General features: G+C 48.7%; 1 protein-coding gene across 2 annotated transcripts in view; it reads right to left on the bottom strand.

The window, feature by feature from the left end:
- Positions 1-20,280, bottom strand: part of LOC110525147 (E3 ubiquitin-protein ligase RNF19A) — a 64,513-nt gene that overhangs the window by 21,711 nt on the left and 22,522 nt on the right. For both annotated transcript variants that reach the window (XM_090219382.1, XM_090219389.1), the window contains exon 2: positions 19,215-20,090. In XM_090219382.1, coding sequence (XP_090075508.1) covers positions 19,215-19,831 — 617 coding nt within the window. In that variant the 5' untranslated portion in view covers positions 19,832-20,090. The remainder of the gene's footprint in view (positions 1-19,214; positions 20,091-20,280) is intronic.

Here is a 20,280-nt window from a genome sequence, read left to right as displayed (position 1 = left end):
CATGAAGATGGCCATTTTCTTCTTCACTATAATGGGGGGATCCTGTTTTCTGCTAACAAAGCCTGCAGTACCACGGTCGACCTTCAACTGGAGTTATTCAATGAGAGGGGGGCAGCACTGAGCTAGCCTGCAGTACCACGGTCGATCTTCAACTGGAGTTATTCAATGAGAGGGGGGCAGCACTGAGCTAGCCTGCAGTACCCTGGTCGGCCTTCAACTAGAGTTATTCAATGAGAGGGGGCAGCACTAAGCTAGCCTGCAGTACCCTGGTCGGCCTTCAACTGGAGTTATTCAATGAGAGGGGGGCAGCACTGAGCTAGCCTGCAGTACCCTGGTCGGCCTTCAACTGGAGTTATTCAATGAGGGGGGGGGGGGGGGGGGCAGCACTGAGCTAGCCTGCAGTACCCCTTCAACTAGAGTAATTCAATGAGAGGGGGGCAGCACTGAGCTAGCCTGCAGTACCCCGGTCGGCCTTCAACTGGAGTTATTCAATGAGAGGGGGGCAGCACTGAGCTAGCCTGCAGTACCCTGGTCGGCCTTCAACTGGAGTTATTCAATGAGAGGGGGGCAGCACTGAGCTAGCCTGCAGTACCACGGTCGATCTTCAACTGGAGTTATACAATGAGAGGGGGGCAGCACTGAGCGAGCCTGCAGTACCACGGTCGACCTTCAACTGGAGTTATTCAATGAGAGGGGGGCAGCACTGAGCTAGCCTGCAGTACCCTGGTCGGCCTTCAACTGGAGTTATTCAATGAGAGGGGGGCAGCACTGAGCTAGCCTGCAGTTCCACGGTCAGCCTTCAACTGGAGTAATTCAATGAGAGGGGGGCAGCTCTGAGCTAGCCTGCAGTACCCTGGTCGGCCTTCAACTGGAGTAATTCAATGAGAGGGGGGCAGCACTGAGCTAGCCCGCAGTACCACGGTCAGCCCTGAACTTTGTGGCTTCAATGAGAGGGGGGCAGCACTGAGCTAGCCTGCAGTTCCACGGTCAGCCTTGAACTTTGTGGCTTCAATGAGAGGGGGGCAGCACTGAGCTAGCCTGCAGTACCCTGGTCGGCCTTCAACTGGAGTAATTCAATGAGAGGGGGGCAGCACTGAGCTAGCCTGCAGTACCCTGGTCGGCCTTCAACTGAAGTAATTCAATGAGAGGGGGGCAGCACTGAGCTAGCCCGCAGTACCACGGTCAGCCCTGAACTTTGTGGCTTCAATGAGAGGGGGGCAGCACTGAGCTAGCCTGCAGTACCCTGGTCGGCCTTCAACTGGAGTTATTCAATGAGGGGGGGCAGCACTGAGCTAGCCTGCAGTACCACGGTCGACCTTCAACTAGAGTAATTCAATGAGAGGGGGGCAGCACTGAGCTAGCCTGCAGTACCCTGGTCGGCCTTCAACTGGAGTTATTCAATGAGAGGGGGGCAGCACTGAGCTAGCCTGCAGTACCACGGTCGACCTTCAACTGGAGTTATTCAATGAGAGGGGGGCAGCACTGAGCTAGCCTGCAGTACCACGGTCAGCCTTGAACTTTGTGGCTTCAATGAGAGGGGGGCAGCACTGAGCTAGCCTGCAGTACCCTGGTCGACCTTCAACTGGAGTTATTCAATGAGAGGGGGGCAGCACTGAGCTAGCCTGCAGTACCCTGGTCGGCCTTCAACTGGAGTTATTCAATGAGAGGGGGGCAGCTCTGAGCTAGCCTGCAGTACCACGGTCAACCTTCAACTGGAGTTATTCAATGAGAGGGGGGCAGCACTGAGCTAGCCTGCAGTACCACGGTCAGCCTTGAACTTTGTGGCTTCAATGAGAGGGGGGCAGCACTGAGCTAGCCTGCAGTACCCTTGTCGGCCTTCAACTGGAGTAATTCAATGAGAGGGGGGCAGCACTGAGCTAGCATGCAGTACCCTGGTCAGCCTTCAACTGGAGTAATTCAATGAGAGGGGAGCAGCACTGAGCTAGCCCGCAGTACCCTGGTCGGCCTTCAACTGGAGTTATTCAATGAGAGGGGGGCAGCACTGAGCTAGTCCGCAGTACCCTGGTCGGCCTTCAACTGGAGTTATTCAATGAGAGGGGGGCAGCACTGAGCTAGCCTGCAGTACCACGGTGAGCCTTGAACTTTGTGGCTTCGATGAGAACGGATCAGTCGTTCTCACCTGGCCAGAAAGACAACAGCCTGTCAGAAAGTCTCCAGGCCTGATCAGAGGCAGGTCATAACATTTAACACCCGTCAAATACGGGTCAGTTTAGCTATTGGCCATTAAGACTGTCAGTTTCACCAGCCACGTTGACGTGGGGTCAATTTGCAGGGCACTACGAATAAAAACAGACAACAAGTAATGTATGAACACACGTGAGTCAGGTCAGAATGCTGTATCTTTGTATCACTTTGTGTCTGTTTTCAAAGTGTTTCTGCCGTTTTGTTTCATAGATGCTAATTGCACATAGAAATACAGATCCTAGATCCCCACCCCTCACAGCCTGACAGGGGAGATGTGCGCAATGATAGATTCATTTTTGGAGGCGTTGCACACACACACAGGCCTTAAATGTTGGTCTAATTTACTGGAAAGTCTACAAGGTGAGACTTTGTCCTTGTGTTTCTTGGCTATTTACATTGTTTTGTTCACAAGCTCGGTTTTTTTCCACGTTCGTTTGAGTCTGCTGCCTCAACTGATAGTGAACGCGACGCCTCAGTCAGTTCCCTAATCTCTCTCACTCACTCACTCACACTCTCACACACTCACACACTCACACACTCACACACTCACACACTCACACACTCACACACTCTCACTCACACACTCACACACTCACTCACACACTCACTCACTCACACACTCACACACTCACACACTCACACACTCACTCACACACTCACTCACACACTCACTCACACACTCACTCACACACTCACACACTCACTCACACACTCACTCACACACTCACTCACACACTCACTCACACACTCACTCACTCACACACTCACTCACACACTCACTCACACACTCACACAATCACTCACACACACTCACTCACTCACACACTCACTCACTCACACACTCACTCACTCACACACTCACACAATCACTCACACACACACTCACTCACTCACACACTCACACACTCACACACTCACACAATCACTCACACACTCACACACACACTCACACACACACTCACACACTCACTCACACACTCACTCACACACTCACTCACACACTCACTCACACACTCACTCACACACACACACACACACTCACACCCACACTCACACACTCACACACTCACACACACACTCACACACACAAGTGACAGGCCTCAACCTCGAGCGGTCCCGTTACCTCTGGGCAGCTAAACATTGTCTCCGATATTTTTATTAAAAGACAAAAAAAGTAATTAAATTGAGTAATATACCACATTACTTCTTACTAATACATTTCTGTTTTTTTTGTTGTAAAGTGTGTTGTTTTTTGTTGTAATTATGGGCGAACAAATATTTGGGCTGGTAAAAAAACAGTAGGATTCAACACTAAGAGCCAGACTGACTGTGTGGACTGTAACAAACAGCAGTAGGATTCAACACTGAGAGCCAGACTGACTGTGTGGACTGTAACAAACAGCAGTAGGATTCAACACTAAGAGCCAGACTGACTGTGTGGACTGTAACAAACAGCAGTAGGATTCAACACTAAGAGCCAGACTGACTGTGTGGACTGTAACAAACAGCAGTAGGATTCAACACTAAGAGCCAGACTGACTGTGTGGACTGTAACAAACAGCAGGAGGATTCAACACTGAGAGCCAGACTGACTGTGTGGACTGTAACAAACAGCAGTAGGATTCAACACTGAGAGCCAGACTGACTGTGTGGACTGTAACAAACAGCAGTAGGATTCAACACTAAGAGCCAGACTGACTGTGTGGACTGTAACAAACAGCAGTAGGATTCAACACTAAGAGCCAGATGAATGTCTGAGTAGCTCTAACTGCTCTGCTGAGGGAAGGGAAAGTTCCAAAGGAAATGTGGCTGCCAACAACTTAACAGCAGCAGTCTGAAAACAGCCAAGCAAGGAGGACTGAACGGCGTACGACCAAGCGCCAGACCAACGGCTATAAAGAGAGAGGAGAGATACTGGAGGAACTATAGAGACAGAGGAGAGAGACTGGAGGAACTAGAGAGACAGAGGAGAGAGACTGGAGGAACTATAGAGACAGAGGAGAGAGACTGGGGGAACTATAGAGACAGAGGAGAGAGACTGGGGGAACTATAGAGACAGAGGAGAGAGACTGGAGGAACTATAGAGACAGAGGAGAGAGACTGGAGGAACTATAGAGACAGAGGAGAGAGACTGGAGGAACTATAAAGACAGAGGAGAGAGACTGGAGGAACTATAGAGACAGAGGAGAGAGACTGGAGGAACTATAGAGACAGAGGAGAGAGACTGGAGGAACTATAAAGACAGAGGAGAGAGACTGGAGGAACTATAGAGACAGAGGAGAGAGACTGGAGGAACTATAGAGACAGAGGAGAGAGACTGGGGGAACTATAGAGACAGAGGAGAGAGACTGGAGGAACTATAGAGACAGAGGAGAGAGACTGGAGGAACTATAGAGACAGAGGAGAGAGACTGGGGGAACTATAGAGACAGAGGAGAGAGACTGGGGAACTATAGAGACCAACAGCTATAAAGACAGAGGAGAGAGACTGGAGGAACTATAGAGACAGAGGAGAGAGACTGGAGGAACTATAGAGACAGAGGAGAGAAACTGGGGGAACTATAGAGACAGAGGAGAGAGACTGGGGAACTATAGAGACCAACAGCTATAAAGACAGAGGAGAGAGACTGGAGGAACTATAGAGACAGAGGAGAGAGACTGGAGGAACTATAGCGACAGAGTAGAGAGACTGGGGGAACTATAGAGACCAACGGCTATAAAGACAGAGGAAAGAGACTGGAGGAACTACAGAGACCAACGGCTATAGAGACAGAGGAGACTGCCTGCAGCATCACGCTGACGATGTAATATATAGGAGCCAAGGCCAGCCTGCAGCATCACGCCCGATGATGTAATATATAGGAGCCAGGCCAGCCTGCAGCATCACGCTGACGATGTAATATATAGGAGCCAGGCCAGCCTGCAGCATCACGCTGACAATGTAATATATAGGAGCCGGGCCAGCCTGCAGCATCACGCTGACAATGTAATATATAGGAGCCAGGCCAGCCTGCAGCATCATGTTGACGATGTAATATATAGGAGCCAGGCCAGCCTGCAGCATCACGCTGACGATGTAATATATAGGAGCCAGGCCAGCCTGCAGCATCACGCTGATGATGTAATAATATAGGGCGGTAGGTAGCTTAGCGGATAAGAGCGTTGGGCCAGTAACCAAAAGGTTGCTGGTTCAAATCCACGAGCAGACTAGGTGAAAAAAAAGATATTGATGTGCCCTTGAGCAAGGCACTTCACCCTAATTGCTTCTGTACACCGCTCTGGATAAGAGCATCTGCTAAATGACAACAAGAACAAAATGTCAAAATGTAAATGTCAATGTGATGGATTTAGAGACAGTAGGCTAATGGAAGGACCATCTGCCCTCTCACACCACTGAGTGAGGCCTCGTCTCTCCAGCAGGTCAATGGCAGAGAGACAGCAGCCACAGCTCCAGCCAAAGTCCATTCTTACTCAGTCAGCAGGTTAGGGGGGGAAATGTGTGTTTAAAAAGGCCTGACAGAACTGGATGTTAATGTCTCATGTTAATAACATTATGAAGCTTGTGTGAGACAGGGAGGGTTGAGTGTGGGGGGTTTGGTCCATAGGGAGACACGGAGGGTTGAGTGTGGGGGGTTTGGTCCATAGGGAGACAGGGAGGGTTGAGTGTGGGGGTTTGGTCCATAAGGAGACAGGGAGGGTTGAGTGTGGGGGTTTGGTCCATATGGAGACAGGGAGGGTTGAGTGTGGGGGGTTTGGTCCATAGGGAGGATTGAGTGTGTGGGTTTGGTCCATAGGGAGACAGGGAGGGTTGAGAGTGGGGGGTTTGGTCCATAGGGAGACACGGAGGGTTGAGTGTGGGGGGTTTGGTCCATAGGGAGACACGGAGGGTTGAGTGTGGGGGTTTGGTCCATAGGGAGACACGGAGCGTTGAGTGTGGGGGTTTGGCCCATAGTGGAGTCAGTCGCTCTCCTGCTCCAGCCCTCTACTCTTGACTCACAGCCCCACCCAGCCCAGCTGGAACCATTGGCCCCCTCCCTCCCAGAGCGGTCTGCTCCAACATGTGTATGTTCTCCTCTCAGTCAGTCCCTCTACTCTTGACTCACAGCCCCACCCAGCCCAGCTGGAACCATTGGCCCCCTCCCTCCCAGAGCTGGCTACTCCAACATGTGTGTGTTCTCCTCTCAGTCCCTCTCCACAGGCTGGACTCTGGACTGACTGACGTTCCCAAATCCCCTCTGACCAGCAGCAGGTTCAACTGCACGGTGTAACAGGACAGTAATACAGAACAGTCTCACTACAGAGCTGTTTGTTGGTAGTCGACATTACAGGAAACGTTGTCCAATACTTGAGAAATGTTCAGCGAGTCAGAGGCAGCAAGTTGTCGTGCCAGACACCAACCAGCCTGAGCCGCATCTCATCAACACAAATCATTCACATGTCCTAATATTCAGAGAGAAACCCGATACATGTGAGAAGACATTACACTCAATAGCTTTCCTGACTTCATTATGATCTTTCAACAAAAAAATGGCGTCAGCCAATTATGAACATGTTCTCTCTTTATCTGGTATCTGAATACCCCTAAAACTATCCTTATTGATATGAAGTGTCATAACACCCCTAAAACAGTCCTCATTGATATGAAGTGTCATAACTCCCCTAAAACTATCCTTATTGATATGAAGTGTCATAATACCCCTAAAACAGTCCTTATTGATATGAAGTGTCATAACACCCCTAACACTATCCTTATTGATATGAAGTGTCATAACACCCCTAAAACTATCCTTATTGATATGAAGTGTCATAACACCCCTAAAACTATCCTCATTGATATGAAGTGTCATAACTCCCCTAAAACTATCCTCATTGATATGAAGTGTCATAACTCCCCTAAAACTATCCTTATTGATATGAAGTGTCATAACACCCCTAAAACTATCCTTATTGATATGAAGTGTCATAACACCCCTAAAACTATCCTTATTGATATGAAGTGTCATAACACCCCTAAAACTATCCTTATTGATATGAAGTGTCATAACACCCCTAAAACTATCCTCATTGATATGAAGTGTCATAACACCCCTAAAACTATCCTTATTGATATGAAGTGTCATAACACCCCTAAAACTATCCTTATTGATATGAAGTGTCATAACACCCCTAAAACTATCCTCATTGATATGAAGTGTCATAACACCCCTAAAACTATCCTTATTGATATGAAGTGTCATAACACCCCTAAAACTATCCTTATTGATATGAAGTGTCATAACACCCCTAAAACTATCCTCATTGATATGAAGTGTCATAACACCCCTAAAACTATCCTTATTGATATGAAGTGTCATAACACCCCTAAAACTATCCTTATTGATATGAAGTGTTATAACACCCCTAAAACTATCCTTATTGATATGAAGTGTCATAACACCCCTAAAACTATCCTTATTGATATGAAGTGTCATAACTCCCCTAAAACTGCCCTCATTGATATGAAGTGTCATAACACCCCTAAAACTATCCTTATTGATATGAAGTGGCATAACACCCCTAAAACTATCCTTATTGATATGAAGTGGCATAACACCCCTAAAACTATCCTTATTGATATGAAGTGTCATAACTCCCCTAAAACTGCCCTCATTGATATGAAGTGTCATAACACCCCTAAAACTATCCTTATTGATATGAAGTGTCATAACACCCCTAAAACTGTCCTTATTGATATGAAGTGTCATAACACCCCTAAAACTGTCCTTATTGATATGAAGTGTCATAACATCCCTAGAACTGTCCTTATTGATATGAAGTGTCATAACATCCCTAGAACTGTCCTTATTGATATGAAGTGTCATAACACCCCTAAAACTATCCTCATTGATATGAAGTGTCATAACACCCCTAAAACTATCCTCATTGATATAAAGTGTCATAACATCCCTAAAACTGTCCTCATTGATATGAAGTGTCATAACACCCCTAAAACTATCCTTATTGATATGAAGTGTCATAACACCCCTAAAACTATCCTTATTGATAGGAAGTGCCGTAACTTGTGACCAACAAAAATAAGGAGAAATTGGACACCTTTGTTTAATTCCGCATCCAATGTTGAATCTCTGAAGTTCCGTGGGATAATTTAACAGAGCTGTTACTATAATTGTAAAGTGTCTTAATTATATTGACCAAAACAAAACTCGAAAGAGTCTAAAAAATATAATGTTTAACTGTATCAAAAGCCTTTTAAAAGTCCACAAATAAAACAAAGCCATCTTCCACAATGTTCTCATTGTCGTCTATCAAGTCCAATACTGGTCTAATATTATGACATATGTGTCTGCCCTTCATAAAACCAGACTGGGTTTCATCAATGATTTGGTCAATACCTTTTTTTAAAGTCTTTCTGCAAAGACGGATACAAGCAGCTTTCCGTCATTGTTCATTAATGTGATTTGGTCTCCAATTGTCTGACATCACAGGATCTTTGTTTGGTTTGGGTATTACAGAAATGAGGCCTTGTTGTCATTGAAATAGGCAGGACCCATAAATCAACTGCCTCTTTAAAAACATTAAATTCAACAATATCCTTCTGAAAATATTTATAGAATTCACTGATAATGCCATCATTCCCTGGAGATTTGTTCTCTTTTCACTTAAAATCACTAGACTTTTGGAAGTCTATGAATTTTGCATAGTCTTTGACAGAGTCAGGACAGGCAGATATGTCACTAGTAGGACAGGCATTACTGGGATAAAGGTTACCATAGAATTCTGAAACAAGTTTTTAAATATCTTTGGTGTTTTCATTTTCTTTGTCATCTATATTAATGAATAGATGGAAATGCTGAACTTCTCTAAAATTGTAACGGTTGTGTGTTTTTCCCCACCTTCCTCCAACCATCTCCTTCTGCTCTCTCTTCATACATTCTGTCAATTTCTAGTTGTAAAGAGAATAACTGAGCCTTTCCTTCTTCATCAAGGTCCTCCATAGAGATTAGAGAACGTTTTTCCTTAACAAGTTCATCTTCCCTCAATCTTTTAAAGTTCAGCCATTTCTTTACCTCTCTTCGTGGCTGTGTTTGTCTCATCTCACACTTCATTCATTCACCATATTTTCCATAAGACTTAAATAGTTGGGCTTCCCTCCAATTGTCTTGTATAATATGTTTGGCATCCTTCTTGAAATGATCATCTTCCAACAGTCTACTATTGAGTTTCCAATAACTCTGTTTATGAACTTCAGATCCATTCATATTTAAAGACAAGAATATAACTTTATGATCGGTAAGAATTGGATGGTTCAATGGATACCTTGACTACAGTGTTATCTAATGAATTAGAAGTCAACTCCTGGCAGTCTGGACATGTCCTTGTTACACCAAGTGAAGTCCTTTTTATCAGGATATGTAGATCTCCAAATATTGATTAATCCCAAGAAATAGATGATAAAAACTCAGGATTAACTATGCTGGATCTGTTAGGAGGCGGTGGATATCTGTCAATCAGCACATTAGAAACAGAATTAAAATCTCCACCTGAGATCATTTTTGATGAAATACACCTTTAACTCTATTCATCTCTTCTTGAAATAAAATCTGTTTTGTTTGTTGTTGGATGCATAAATATTCCCTAATAAAAACATTTCACTGTTAAAATTAACCAACATCCAGAGTGGTGATTCTAACTACTGATGACCTTCCCTTTAAATGCACCTTTTCAAACTGCTACACCTGCAGAGTGGGGAGTCTTACTACTGATGACCTCCCCTTTAATCCCCTTTAAATGCACCTCTTCAAACTGCTACACCTGCAGAGTGGGGAGTCTTACTACTGATGACCTCCCCTTTAATCCCCTTTAAATGCACCTCTTAAAACTGCTACATCTGCAGAGTGGGGAGTCTTACTACTGATGACCTCCCCTTTAATCCCCTTTAAATGCACCTCTTAAAACTGCTACACCTGCAGAGTGGTGAGTCTTACTACTGATGACCTCCCCTTTAAATGCACCTCTTCAAACTGCTACACCTGCAGAGTGGGGAGTCTTACTACTGATGACCTCCCCTTTAAATGCACCTCTTCAAACTGCTACACCTGCAGAGTGGGGAGTCTTACTACTGATGACCTCCCCTTTAAATGCACCTCTTCAAACTGCTACACCTGCAGAGTGGGGAGTCTTACTACTGATGACCTCCCCTTTAATCCCCTTTAAATACACCTCTTCAAACTGCTACACCTGCAGAGTGGGGAGTCTTACTACTGATGACCTCCCCTTTAATCCCCTTTAAATGCACCTCTTAAAACTGCTACACCTGCAGAGTGGGGAGTCTTACTACTGATGACCTCCCCTTTAAATGCACCTCTTCAAACTGCTACACCTGCAGAGTGGGGAGTCTTACTACTGATGACCTCCCCTTTAATCCCCTTTAAATGCACCTCTTCAAACTGCTACACCTGCAGAGTGGGGAGTCTTACTACTGATGACCTCCCCTTTAATCCCCTTTAAATGCACCTCTTCAAACTGCTACACCTGCAGAGTGGGGAGTCTTACTACTGATGACCTCCCCTTTAATCCCCTTTAAATGCACCTCTTCAAACTGCTACACCTGCAGAGTGGGGAGTCTTACTACTGATGACCTCCCCTTTAAATGCACCTCTTCAAACTCCTACACCTGCAGAGTGGGGAGTCTTACTACTGATGACCTTCCCTTTAAATGCACCTCTTCAAACTGCTACACCTGCAGAGTGGTTGTTGCCATATGATAACCAGATATCGTTACCCCATTGATTTTTCCAAAAAGATAGATCGGAAGAACAAGCATGAGTCTGTTGTAAAAAGTAAAAGTCTGCATTAAATCGTTTGCAATACAGGAAAATAGCCTGACATTAATTGAACAAAGAGATTAAGACAAACTTCAACCAACAACCTTGTTATGTTAATATCAGCTTTTCCTAAGGATGTGTAACTCTAAAGGATTTCACCCCCTTATTAACAACCTCCAACAAAATAAAATCAACAAATACAGGTCATAAAGTTACTGAAGCATTCCTCCGGGCTGCATAGCATCCGGCTGCGGTTGGGCGTCCCACAGGGCGGCGTACAATTGGTCCAGCGTCGTCCGGGGGAAGCCGTCTTTGTAAATAAGAATTTGTTCTTAAACCGACTTGCCAAGTTAAATAAAAAGTTCACAAAAAAATAATTCTTACTCCCACAAGGGGGAGGCATTGTGTAGACCTTACAATAAGCAGTTAGTTAGTCACCCATAGTTAGTGTTTAGTTTAGCCAGTTCTCAGGTCAGCCTTTTCTCATTCAAGTGTTGGTCTACATTTTTTATAATAAAAGGCTGCTTTTCAACTGGCAATTACGGCAGTTTTTTGGCTTTCCAGTTCGGTCCGAGTTCGGCTCCCTCTCAAATGTTCTGATTTGGCCGCATTTCTTTCCCATCGATGATCACTTGCACCAATAAAAAAAATACTTTTTCCTGCCGTTCAGGCTACAGCCACCAGCAGCCACAGTTTCTCTCTTTATCCGCTGAGGTCAGATCCTCCGTGAACCTCAATGTTTGCTTGATGAGAAACTCAATTCTTCGCTCGCCTCCAGAGAAGATCACGTGTAGATCTGTTCTTCGCTCGCCTCCAGAGAAAATCACGTGTAGATCTGTTCTTCGCTCGCCTCCAGAGAAGATCACGTGTAGATCTGTTCTTCGCTCGCCTCCAGAGAAGATCACGTGTAGATCTGTTCTTCGCTCGCCTCCAGAGAAGATCACGTGTAGATCTGTTCTTCGCTCGCCTCCAGAGAAGATCACGTGTAGATCTGTTCTTCGCTGGCCTCCAGAGAAGATCACGTGTAGATCTGTTGGTGAACCGGATGATGGTTTTCCCTCGGTCTCGTCTTGATCCTCGAGTCTTCCCAAACGATGAACGATGTCCACATTTTCCTGAAGTTTGGCTTTTGATTCTGGAATGACAGCTCCACAGATGACAACAACTCTGGAATGACAGCTCCACAGATGTCAACAACTCTGGAATGACAGCTCCACAGATGTCAACAACTCTGGAATGACAGCTCCACAGATGTCAACAACTCTGGAATGACAGCTCCACAGATGTCAACAACTCTGGAATGACAGCTCCACAGATGTCAACAACTCTGGAATGACAGCTCCACAGATGTCAACAACTCTGGAATGACAGCTCCACAGATGTCAACAACTCTGGAATGACAGCTCCACAGATGACAACAACTCTGCATTTGATGTCCTCACCAGTCTGCTCTGAAATTCCATGGAGCCTCAGATTCCACCTGCGCTGGGATCTCTCCTCCTCGTTCACCTTTTGCTCGAGTTTCGTCCTCTTCTCATTTTCCTGCCAGATAACTTCCACTTTTGAGGGGTTTCACTTCTCCAAAGATAGTCAGATATTTTTTTTTTTCATGGCCTAAATTTTCATCGTATTCTCCCTAACCATATCCCTCCAAGTCATGTTCCCTTTCATCTATCGTTGCTGTCAAAAAGCATCACAATATTGTTTTGCATCTCAAGAAGTGACATTCCCTCCTTGGCCTCATCTTTTCCCCCTGGGGCTTGACCAGAGTACTGGGACCGTAAGGTAACGGCCTGAGCTGGGGACTGGAGGGGTGCAAGTTGTGACCATTGTTGTCCATACACATTAAATCCCCCCCCCCCCCCCCCCAGTTACATTCTGAAGAAGAGTACCCAAAACCAACTTCTGCTGTTAATTGTCCATCTGATGATTTCGCCATTTCTTTTGGTTCTGGAAGTTTCTATGTAACATTAGACAAGCTAGTTTTTAAGCTAGCTAGCGGATCTAGTGTTGTCACTGGAACTGAATTGTTTTTAGAGGTGAATAACTTGCAGAAAGTAATCTATTACTATAGTAAAACAAACTAACCCATATTTATACGGGGTTTTATAACCTTAGAAATGATCAAATGGTCATATTTGGGTCAGGAAATCCAATCATTTCTTCAGCTACCGAGAAAATGTATCTGCACTGACCGCCATCTGCTCAGGGTCGTTTTCCTTGTTGGAAGGTGAACCTTCGTCCATGTCGGAGGTAACGGAGCGCTCTGGAGCAGGTTTTCATCAAGGATCTCTCTGTGCTTCAGTCCGTTCATCTTTGTCTCGATTATCACAGCATATTGGCTATGCTCAGCAGGCTATAGGCCCAATACATTATCCCTGCATATTGGCTATGCTCAGTAGGCTATTGGCCCAATACATTATCCCTGCATATTGGCTATGGTCAGTAGGCTATAGGCCCAATACATTATCCCTGCATATTGGCTATGCTCAGTAGGCTATAGGCCCAATACATTATCCCTGCATATTGGCTATGCTCAGTAGGCTATAGGCCCAATACATTATCCCTGCATATTGGCTATGCTCAGCAGGCTAGAAGCCCAATACATTATCCCTGCATATTGGCTATGCTCAGCAGGCTAGAAGCCCAATACATTATCCCTGCATATTGGCTATGCTCAGTAGGCTATAGGCCCAATACATTATGGGTATTGGGTGGGTGGGGTTATATCCTTCCTGTTTGGCCCTGTCCGGGGGTGTCCTCGGATGGGGCCACAGTGTCTCCTGACCCCTCCTGTCTCAGCCTCCAGTATTTATGCTGCAGTAGTTTGTGTCGGGGGGCTAGGGTCAGTTTGTTATATCTGGAGTACTTCTCCTGTCCTATTCGGTGTCCTGTGTGAATTTAAGTGTGCTCTCTCTAATTCTCTCTTTCTTTCTCGGAGGACCTGAGCCCTAGGACCATGCCTCAGGATTACCTGACATGATGACTCCTTGCTGTCCCCAGTCCACCTGGCCGTGCTGCTGCTCCAGTTTCAACTGTTCTGCCTTATTATTATTATTGGACCATGCTGGTCATTTATGAACATTTGAACATCTTGGCCATGTTCTGTTATAATCTCCACCCGGCACAGCCAGAAGAGGACTGGCCACCCCACATAGCCTGGTTCCTCTCTAGGTTTCTTCCTAGGTTTTGGCCTTTCTAGTTTTTCCTAGCCACCATGCTTCTACACCTGCATTGCTTGCTGTTTGGGGTTTTAGGCTGGGTTTCTGTACAGTACTTTGAGATATCAGCTGATATACGAAGGGCTATATAAATAAATTTGATTTGATGATTATCCCTGCATATTGGCTATGCTCAGTAGGCTATAGGCCCAATACATTATCCCTGCATATTGGCTATGCTCAGTAGGCTATAGACCCAATACATTATCCCTGCATATTGGCTATGCTCAGTAGGCTATAGGCCCAATACATTATCCCTGCATATTGGCTATGCTCAGTAGGCTATAGGCTCAATACATTATCCCTGCATATTGGCTATGCTCAGCACGCCCAATACATTATCCCTGCATATTGGCTATGTTTAGTAGGTTATAGACACAATGGGTTTAAAGCTAAACACAGCCGTCAGCACACTGCAGGGCCGCATGCCTGGCCAGCCCTACCCTGCTCTATTGTTCCTCTGAGGCAAGTCAGCCCTACCCTGCTCTATTGTTCCACTGAGGCAGGCCAGGCCTACTCTATTGTTCCACTGAGGCAGGCCAGGCCAACTCTACTGTTCCACTGAGGCAGGCCAGCCCTTCTCTACTGTTCCACTGAGGCAGGCCAGCCCTACTCTACTGTTCCACTGAGGCAGGCCAGCCCTACTCTACTGTTCCACTGAGGCAGGCCAGCCCTACTCTACTGTTCCACTGAGGCAGGCCAGGCCTACTCTACTGTTCCACTGAGGCAGGCCAGCCCTACTCTACTGTTCCACTGAGGCAGGCCAGCCCTACCCTGCTCTATTTTTCCACTGAGGCAGGCCAGCTCTACTCTACTGTTCCACTGAGGCAGGCCAGCCCTACCCTGCTCTATTGTTCCACTGAGGCAGGCCAGCCCTACCCTGCTCTATTGTTCCACTGAGGCAGGCCAGCCCTACCCTGCTCTATTGTTCCACTGAGGCAGGCCAGCCCTACCCTGCTCTATTGTTCCACTGAGGTAGGCCAGCCCTACCCTGCTCTACTGTTCCACTGAGGCAGGCCAGCCCTACCCTGCTCTACTGTTCCAGAGGCAGGCCAGCCCTACCCTGCTCTACTGTTCCACTGAGGCAGGCCAGCCCTACTCTACTGTTCCACTGAGGCAGGCCAGCCCTACCCTGCTCTATTGTTCCACTGAGGCAGGCCAGCCCTACCCTGCTCTATTGTTCCACTGAGGCAGGCCAGGCAGCAGGCAGGTAGAGGACCAGACACACAGCTGAAGGTTACAGGCCGACACACTCTCCTCTCCAGAGAGCTCAGGGCCCTACTGAAACACAGGGACCCCCACAAGGACAAACAGAGCTCAGGGCCTACTGAAACCCAGGGATAAACAGAGCTCAGGGCCCTACTGAAACACTGGGACCCCCCACAGGGACAAACAGAGCTCAGGGCCCTACTGAAACACTGGGACAAACAGAGCTCAGGGCCCTACTGAAACACTGGGACCCCCACAAGGCCTACTGAAACACCCGCAGCAGCTAGATCTTTAGTAGGTCTGTCTAATGGCCTAAAGTGTACAGAAGGCTGAATTTATACTCATATCTACTACTGGGGCTTAGACCACAAAATGATTTCAAGTCCATTGCCAACTGTGCTAATATTGGCAACATGATTTCATCTGATCCAGAAATGTCTGTGGACCAGCCCTGTGTGTCTGAGCTGAGGATCTTACCCGCAGTCTGCCCTGTGTGTGTCTGAGCTGAGGTTCTTACCCGCAGTCTGCCCTGTGTGTGTCTGAGCTGAGGTTCTTACCCGCAGTCTGCCCTGTGTGTGTCTGAGCTGAGATTCTTACCCGCAGTCTGCCCTGTGTGTGTCTGAGCTGAGGTTCTTACCCGCAGTCTGCCCTGTGTGTGTCTGAGCTGAGGTTCTTACCTGCAGTCTGCCCTGTGTGTGTCTGAGCTGAGGTTCTTACCCACAGTCTGCCCTGTGTGCCTGAGCTGGGGTTCACAGTCTGCCCTGTGTGTGTCTGAGCTGAGGTTCACAGTCTGCCCTGTGTGTGTCTGAGCTGAGGTTCACAGTCTGCCCTGTGTGTGTCTGAGCTGGGGTTCACAGTCTGCCCTGTGTGTGCCTGAGCTGGGGTTCACAGTCTGCCCTGTGTGCCTGAGCTGGGGTTCACAGTCTGCCCTGTGTGTGTCTGAGCTGAGGTTCACAGTCTGCCCTGTGTGTTTCTGAGCTGAGGTTCTGACCCGCAGTCTGCCCTGTGTGTCTGAGCTGAGGTTCTGACCCGCAGTCTGCCCTGTGTGTCTGAGCTGAGGTTCACAGTCTGCCCTGTGTGTGTCTGAGCTGAGGTTCACAGTCTGCCCTGTGTGTCTGAGCTGAGGTTCACAGTCTGCCCTGTGTGTCTGAGCTGAGGTTCACAGTCTGCCCTGTGTGTGTCTGAGCTGAGGTTCACAGTCTGCCCTGTGTGTGTCTGAGCTGAGGTTCACAGTCTGCCCTGTGTGTCTGAGCTGAGGTTCACAGTCTGCCCTGTGTGTCTGAGCTGAGGTTCACAGTCTGCCCTGTGTGTCTGAGCTGAGGTTCTGACCCGCAGTCTGCCCTGTGTGTCTGAGCTGAGGTTCACAGTCTGCCCTGTGTGTGTCTGAGCTGAGGTTCACAGTCTGCCCTGTGTGTCTGAGCTGAGGTTCACAGTCTGCCCTGTGTGTCTGAGCTGAGGTTCACAGTCTGCCCTGTGTGTCTGAGCTGAGGTTCTGACCCGCAGTCTGCCCTGTGTGTCTGAGCTGAGGTTCACAGTCTGCCCTGTGTGTGTCTGAGCTGAGGTTCACAGTCTGCCCTGTGTGTCTGAGCTGAGGTTCACAGTCTGCCCTGTGTGTGTCTGAGCTGAGGTTCACAGTCTGCCCTGTGTGTGTCTGAGCTGAGGTTCACAGTCTGCCCTGTGTGTGTCTGAGCTGAGGTTCACAGTCTGCCCTGTGTGTCTGAGCTGAGGTTCACAGTCTGCCCTGTGTGTCTGAGCTGAGGTTCTGACCCGCAGTCTGCCCTGTGTGTCTGAGCTGAGGTTCACAGTCTGCCCTGTGTGTGTCTGAGCTGAGGTTCACAGTCTGCCCTGTGTGTCTGAGCTGAGGTTCACAGTCTGCCCTGTGTGTCTGAGCTGAGGTTCACAGTCTGCCCTGTGTGTCTGAGCTGAGGTTCACAGTCTGCCCTGTGTGTGTCTGAGCTGAGGTGTACAGTCTGCCCTGTGTGTCTGAGCTGAGGTGTACAGTCTGCCCTGTGTGTCTGAGCTGAGGTGTACAGTCTGCCCTGTGTGTCTGAGCTGAGGTGTACAGTCTGCCCTGTGTGTCTGAGCTGAGGTTCAGTCTGCCCTGTGTGTCTGAGCTGAGGTTCTTACCCACAGTCTGCCCTGTGTGTCTGAGCTGAGGTTCACAGTCTGCCCTGTGTGTCTGAGCTGAGGTGTACAGTCTGCCCTGTGTGTCTGAGCTGAGGTTCAGTCTGCCCTGTGTGTCTGAGCTGAGGTGTACAGTCTGCCCTGTGTGTCTGAGCTGAGGTTCTTACCCACAGTCTGCCCTGTGTGTCTGAGCTGAGGTTCACAGTCTGCCCTGTGTGTCTGAGCTGAGGTTCTTACCCACAGTCTGCCCTGTGTGTCTGAGCTGAGGTTCACAGTCTGCCCTGTGTGTCTGAGCTGAGGTTCTTACCCACAGTCTGCCCTGTGTGTCTGAGCTGAGGTTCTTACCCACAGTCTGCCCTGTGTGTCTGAGCTGAGGTTCACAGTCTGCCCTGTGTGTCTGAGCTGAGGTTCTTACCCACAGTCTGCCCTGTGTGTCTGAGCTGAGGTTCACAGTCTGCCCTGTGTGTGTCTGAGCTGAGGTTCTTACCCACAGTCTGCCCTGTGTGTCTGAGCTGAGGTTCACAGTCTGCCCTGTGTGTCTGAGCTGAGGTTCACAGTCTGCCCTGTGTGTCTGAGCTGAGGTTCTTACCCACAGTCTGCCCTGTGTGTCTGAGCTGAGGTTCACAGTCTGCCCTGTGTGTCTGAGCTGAGGTTCACAGTCTGCCCTGTGTGTCTGAGCTGAGGTTCTTACCCACAGTCTGCCCTGTGTGTCTGAGCTGAGGTTCTTACCCACAGTCTGCCCTGTGTGTCTGAGCTGAGGTTCTTACCCACAGTCTGCCCTGTGTGTCTGAGCTGAGGTTCTTACCCACAGTCTGCCCTGTGTGTCTGAGCTGAGGTTCTTACCCACAGTCTGCCCTGTGTGTCTGAGCTGAGGTTCTTACCCACAGTCTGCCCTGTGTGTCTGAGCTGAGGTTCTTACCCACAGTCTGCCCTGTGTGTCTGAGCTGAGGTTCTTACCCACAGTCTGCCCTGTGTGTCTGAGCTGAGGTTCTTACCCACAGTCTGCCCTGTGTGTCTGAGCTGAGGTTCTTACCCACAGTCTGCCCTGTGTGTCTGAGCTGAGGTTCTTACCCACAGTCTGCCCTGTGTGTCTGAGCTGAGGTTCTTACCCACAGTCTGCCCTGTGTGTCTGAGCTGAGGTTCTTACCCACAGTCTGCCCTGTGTGTCTGAGCTGAGGTTCTTAACCACAGTCTGCCCTGTGTGTCTGAGCTGAGGTTCTTACCCACAGTCTGCCCTGTGTGTCTGAGCTGAGGTTCTTACCCACAGTCTGCCCTGTGTGTCTGAGCTGAGGTTCTTACCCACAGTCTGCCCTGTGTGTCTGAGCTGAGGTTTACAGTCTGCCCTGTGTGTCTGAGCTGAGGTTCTTACCCACAGTCTGCCCTGTGTGTCTGAGCTGAGGTTCTTACCCACAGTCTGCCCTGTGTGTCTGAGCTGAGGTTCACAGTCTGCCCTGTGTGTCTGAGCTGAGGTTCTTACCCACAGTCTGCCCTGTGTGTCTGAGCTGAGGTTCTTACCCACAGTCTGCCCTGTGTGTGTCTGAGCTGAGGTTCTTACCCACAGTCTGCCCTGTGTGTCTGAGCTGAGGTTCTTACCCACAGTCTGCCCTGTGTGTCTGAGCTGAGGTTCTTACCCACAGTCTGGGGCGGGGCACCAGCGACAGTCAGGGTCGGTCACCAGCCATCGTCTCAACATGAACTCCTCGTACTTCTCCATGAGGGGCTGGTCTCCCAGGATGATGCGTATGTCGTGGGGGTTGAACCGCTCAGAGCACTCTGGACAGCTGATGTTGACGCGCGACTCACTGATCTCTATTCGCAAGTACTGGCGCAGGCAATCCGCACAGGAGCGGTGGTGGCAGGTCATGATGTCCGGGAAACTGTCCCTAGAGTGACGTAGAAGGCACAGAGGGCACTCCAGCAGCTCTCGACCCCGGGAGGAAGAGGAGGAGGAGGAGGAGGACGCCCCGAGGGAGGAGGTGCAGGCAGCTCCGGCCACTGAGAAGGCAGAGTTCTTATCATTCAGCGTGAGGTCTGAGTGGATGCTGTCTATGCTGGCGATACCATCCACCCCTCCTTCTCCATGGAGCTCCATGGACTTCCTCTTGGGGTCTCGGCGCCGTCTGAACAGGTTCCCCATGGACAGACGTCTCTTCTTGGGGGCCTTCTTGACGGAGGGCAGGCTGACTGAGGAGGAGGACTGAAGGTCCCGGTCAGAGCCCATGGTTTGGTGCTTCTGGAGGTTCATCATGGCTCCAGAGGGATTCGGAGGGGGACAGGGGGGCGCTGCCCAACCCCTCACATGGACAGGGTTAGGGAGGCCGGGAGAGACTGGAGGGGGGGGGGGGGGGGGTCAGGGGTCTAGTGGGGAACACAGGGTTTAAGAGGCCGGGGAGAGACTGGGGGGGGGGGGGGGGGGGGTCAGGGGTCTAGTGGGGAACACAGGGTTTAAGCCATGGTGGTTCTCGTCAGTCCTTTCCTGAGTCTCTGAGGATCCTTGTTCTGTCCGTCTGAGGAGAGAAGGAACAAGCTGTTATTAAGTATTCAAACACCATCTCCACCCCACACTACCGTCTAGTGTACCCCCCCACACTACCGTCTAGTGTACCTCCCCCACACTACCGTACTCCCCCACACTACCGTAATACCCCACACTACCGTCTAGTGTACTCCCCCACACTACCGTCTAGTGTACCTCCC

Source organism: Oncorhynchus mykiss, chromosome 3 (genome assembly GCF_057628025.1).
Source record: "Oncorhynchus mykiss isolate SJ-2025 chromosome 3, ASM5762802v1, whole genome shotgun sequence".
Lineage (NCBI taxonomy): Eukaryota > Metazoa > Chordata > Actinopteri > Salmoniformes > Salmonidae > Oncorhynchus > Oncorhynchus mykiss.
The sequence above is the reverse complement of the archived record's forward strand: the minus strand, read 5'-3'. Positions and strand labels throughout refer to the sequence as shown.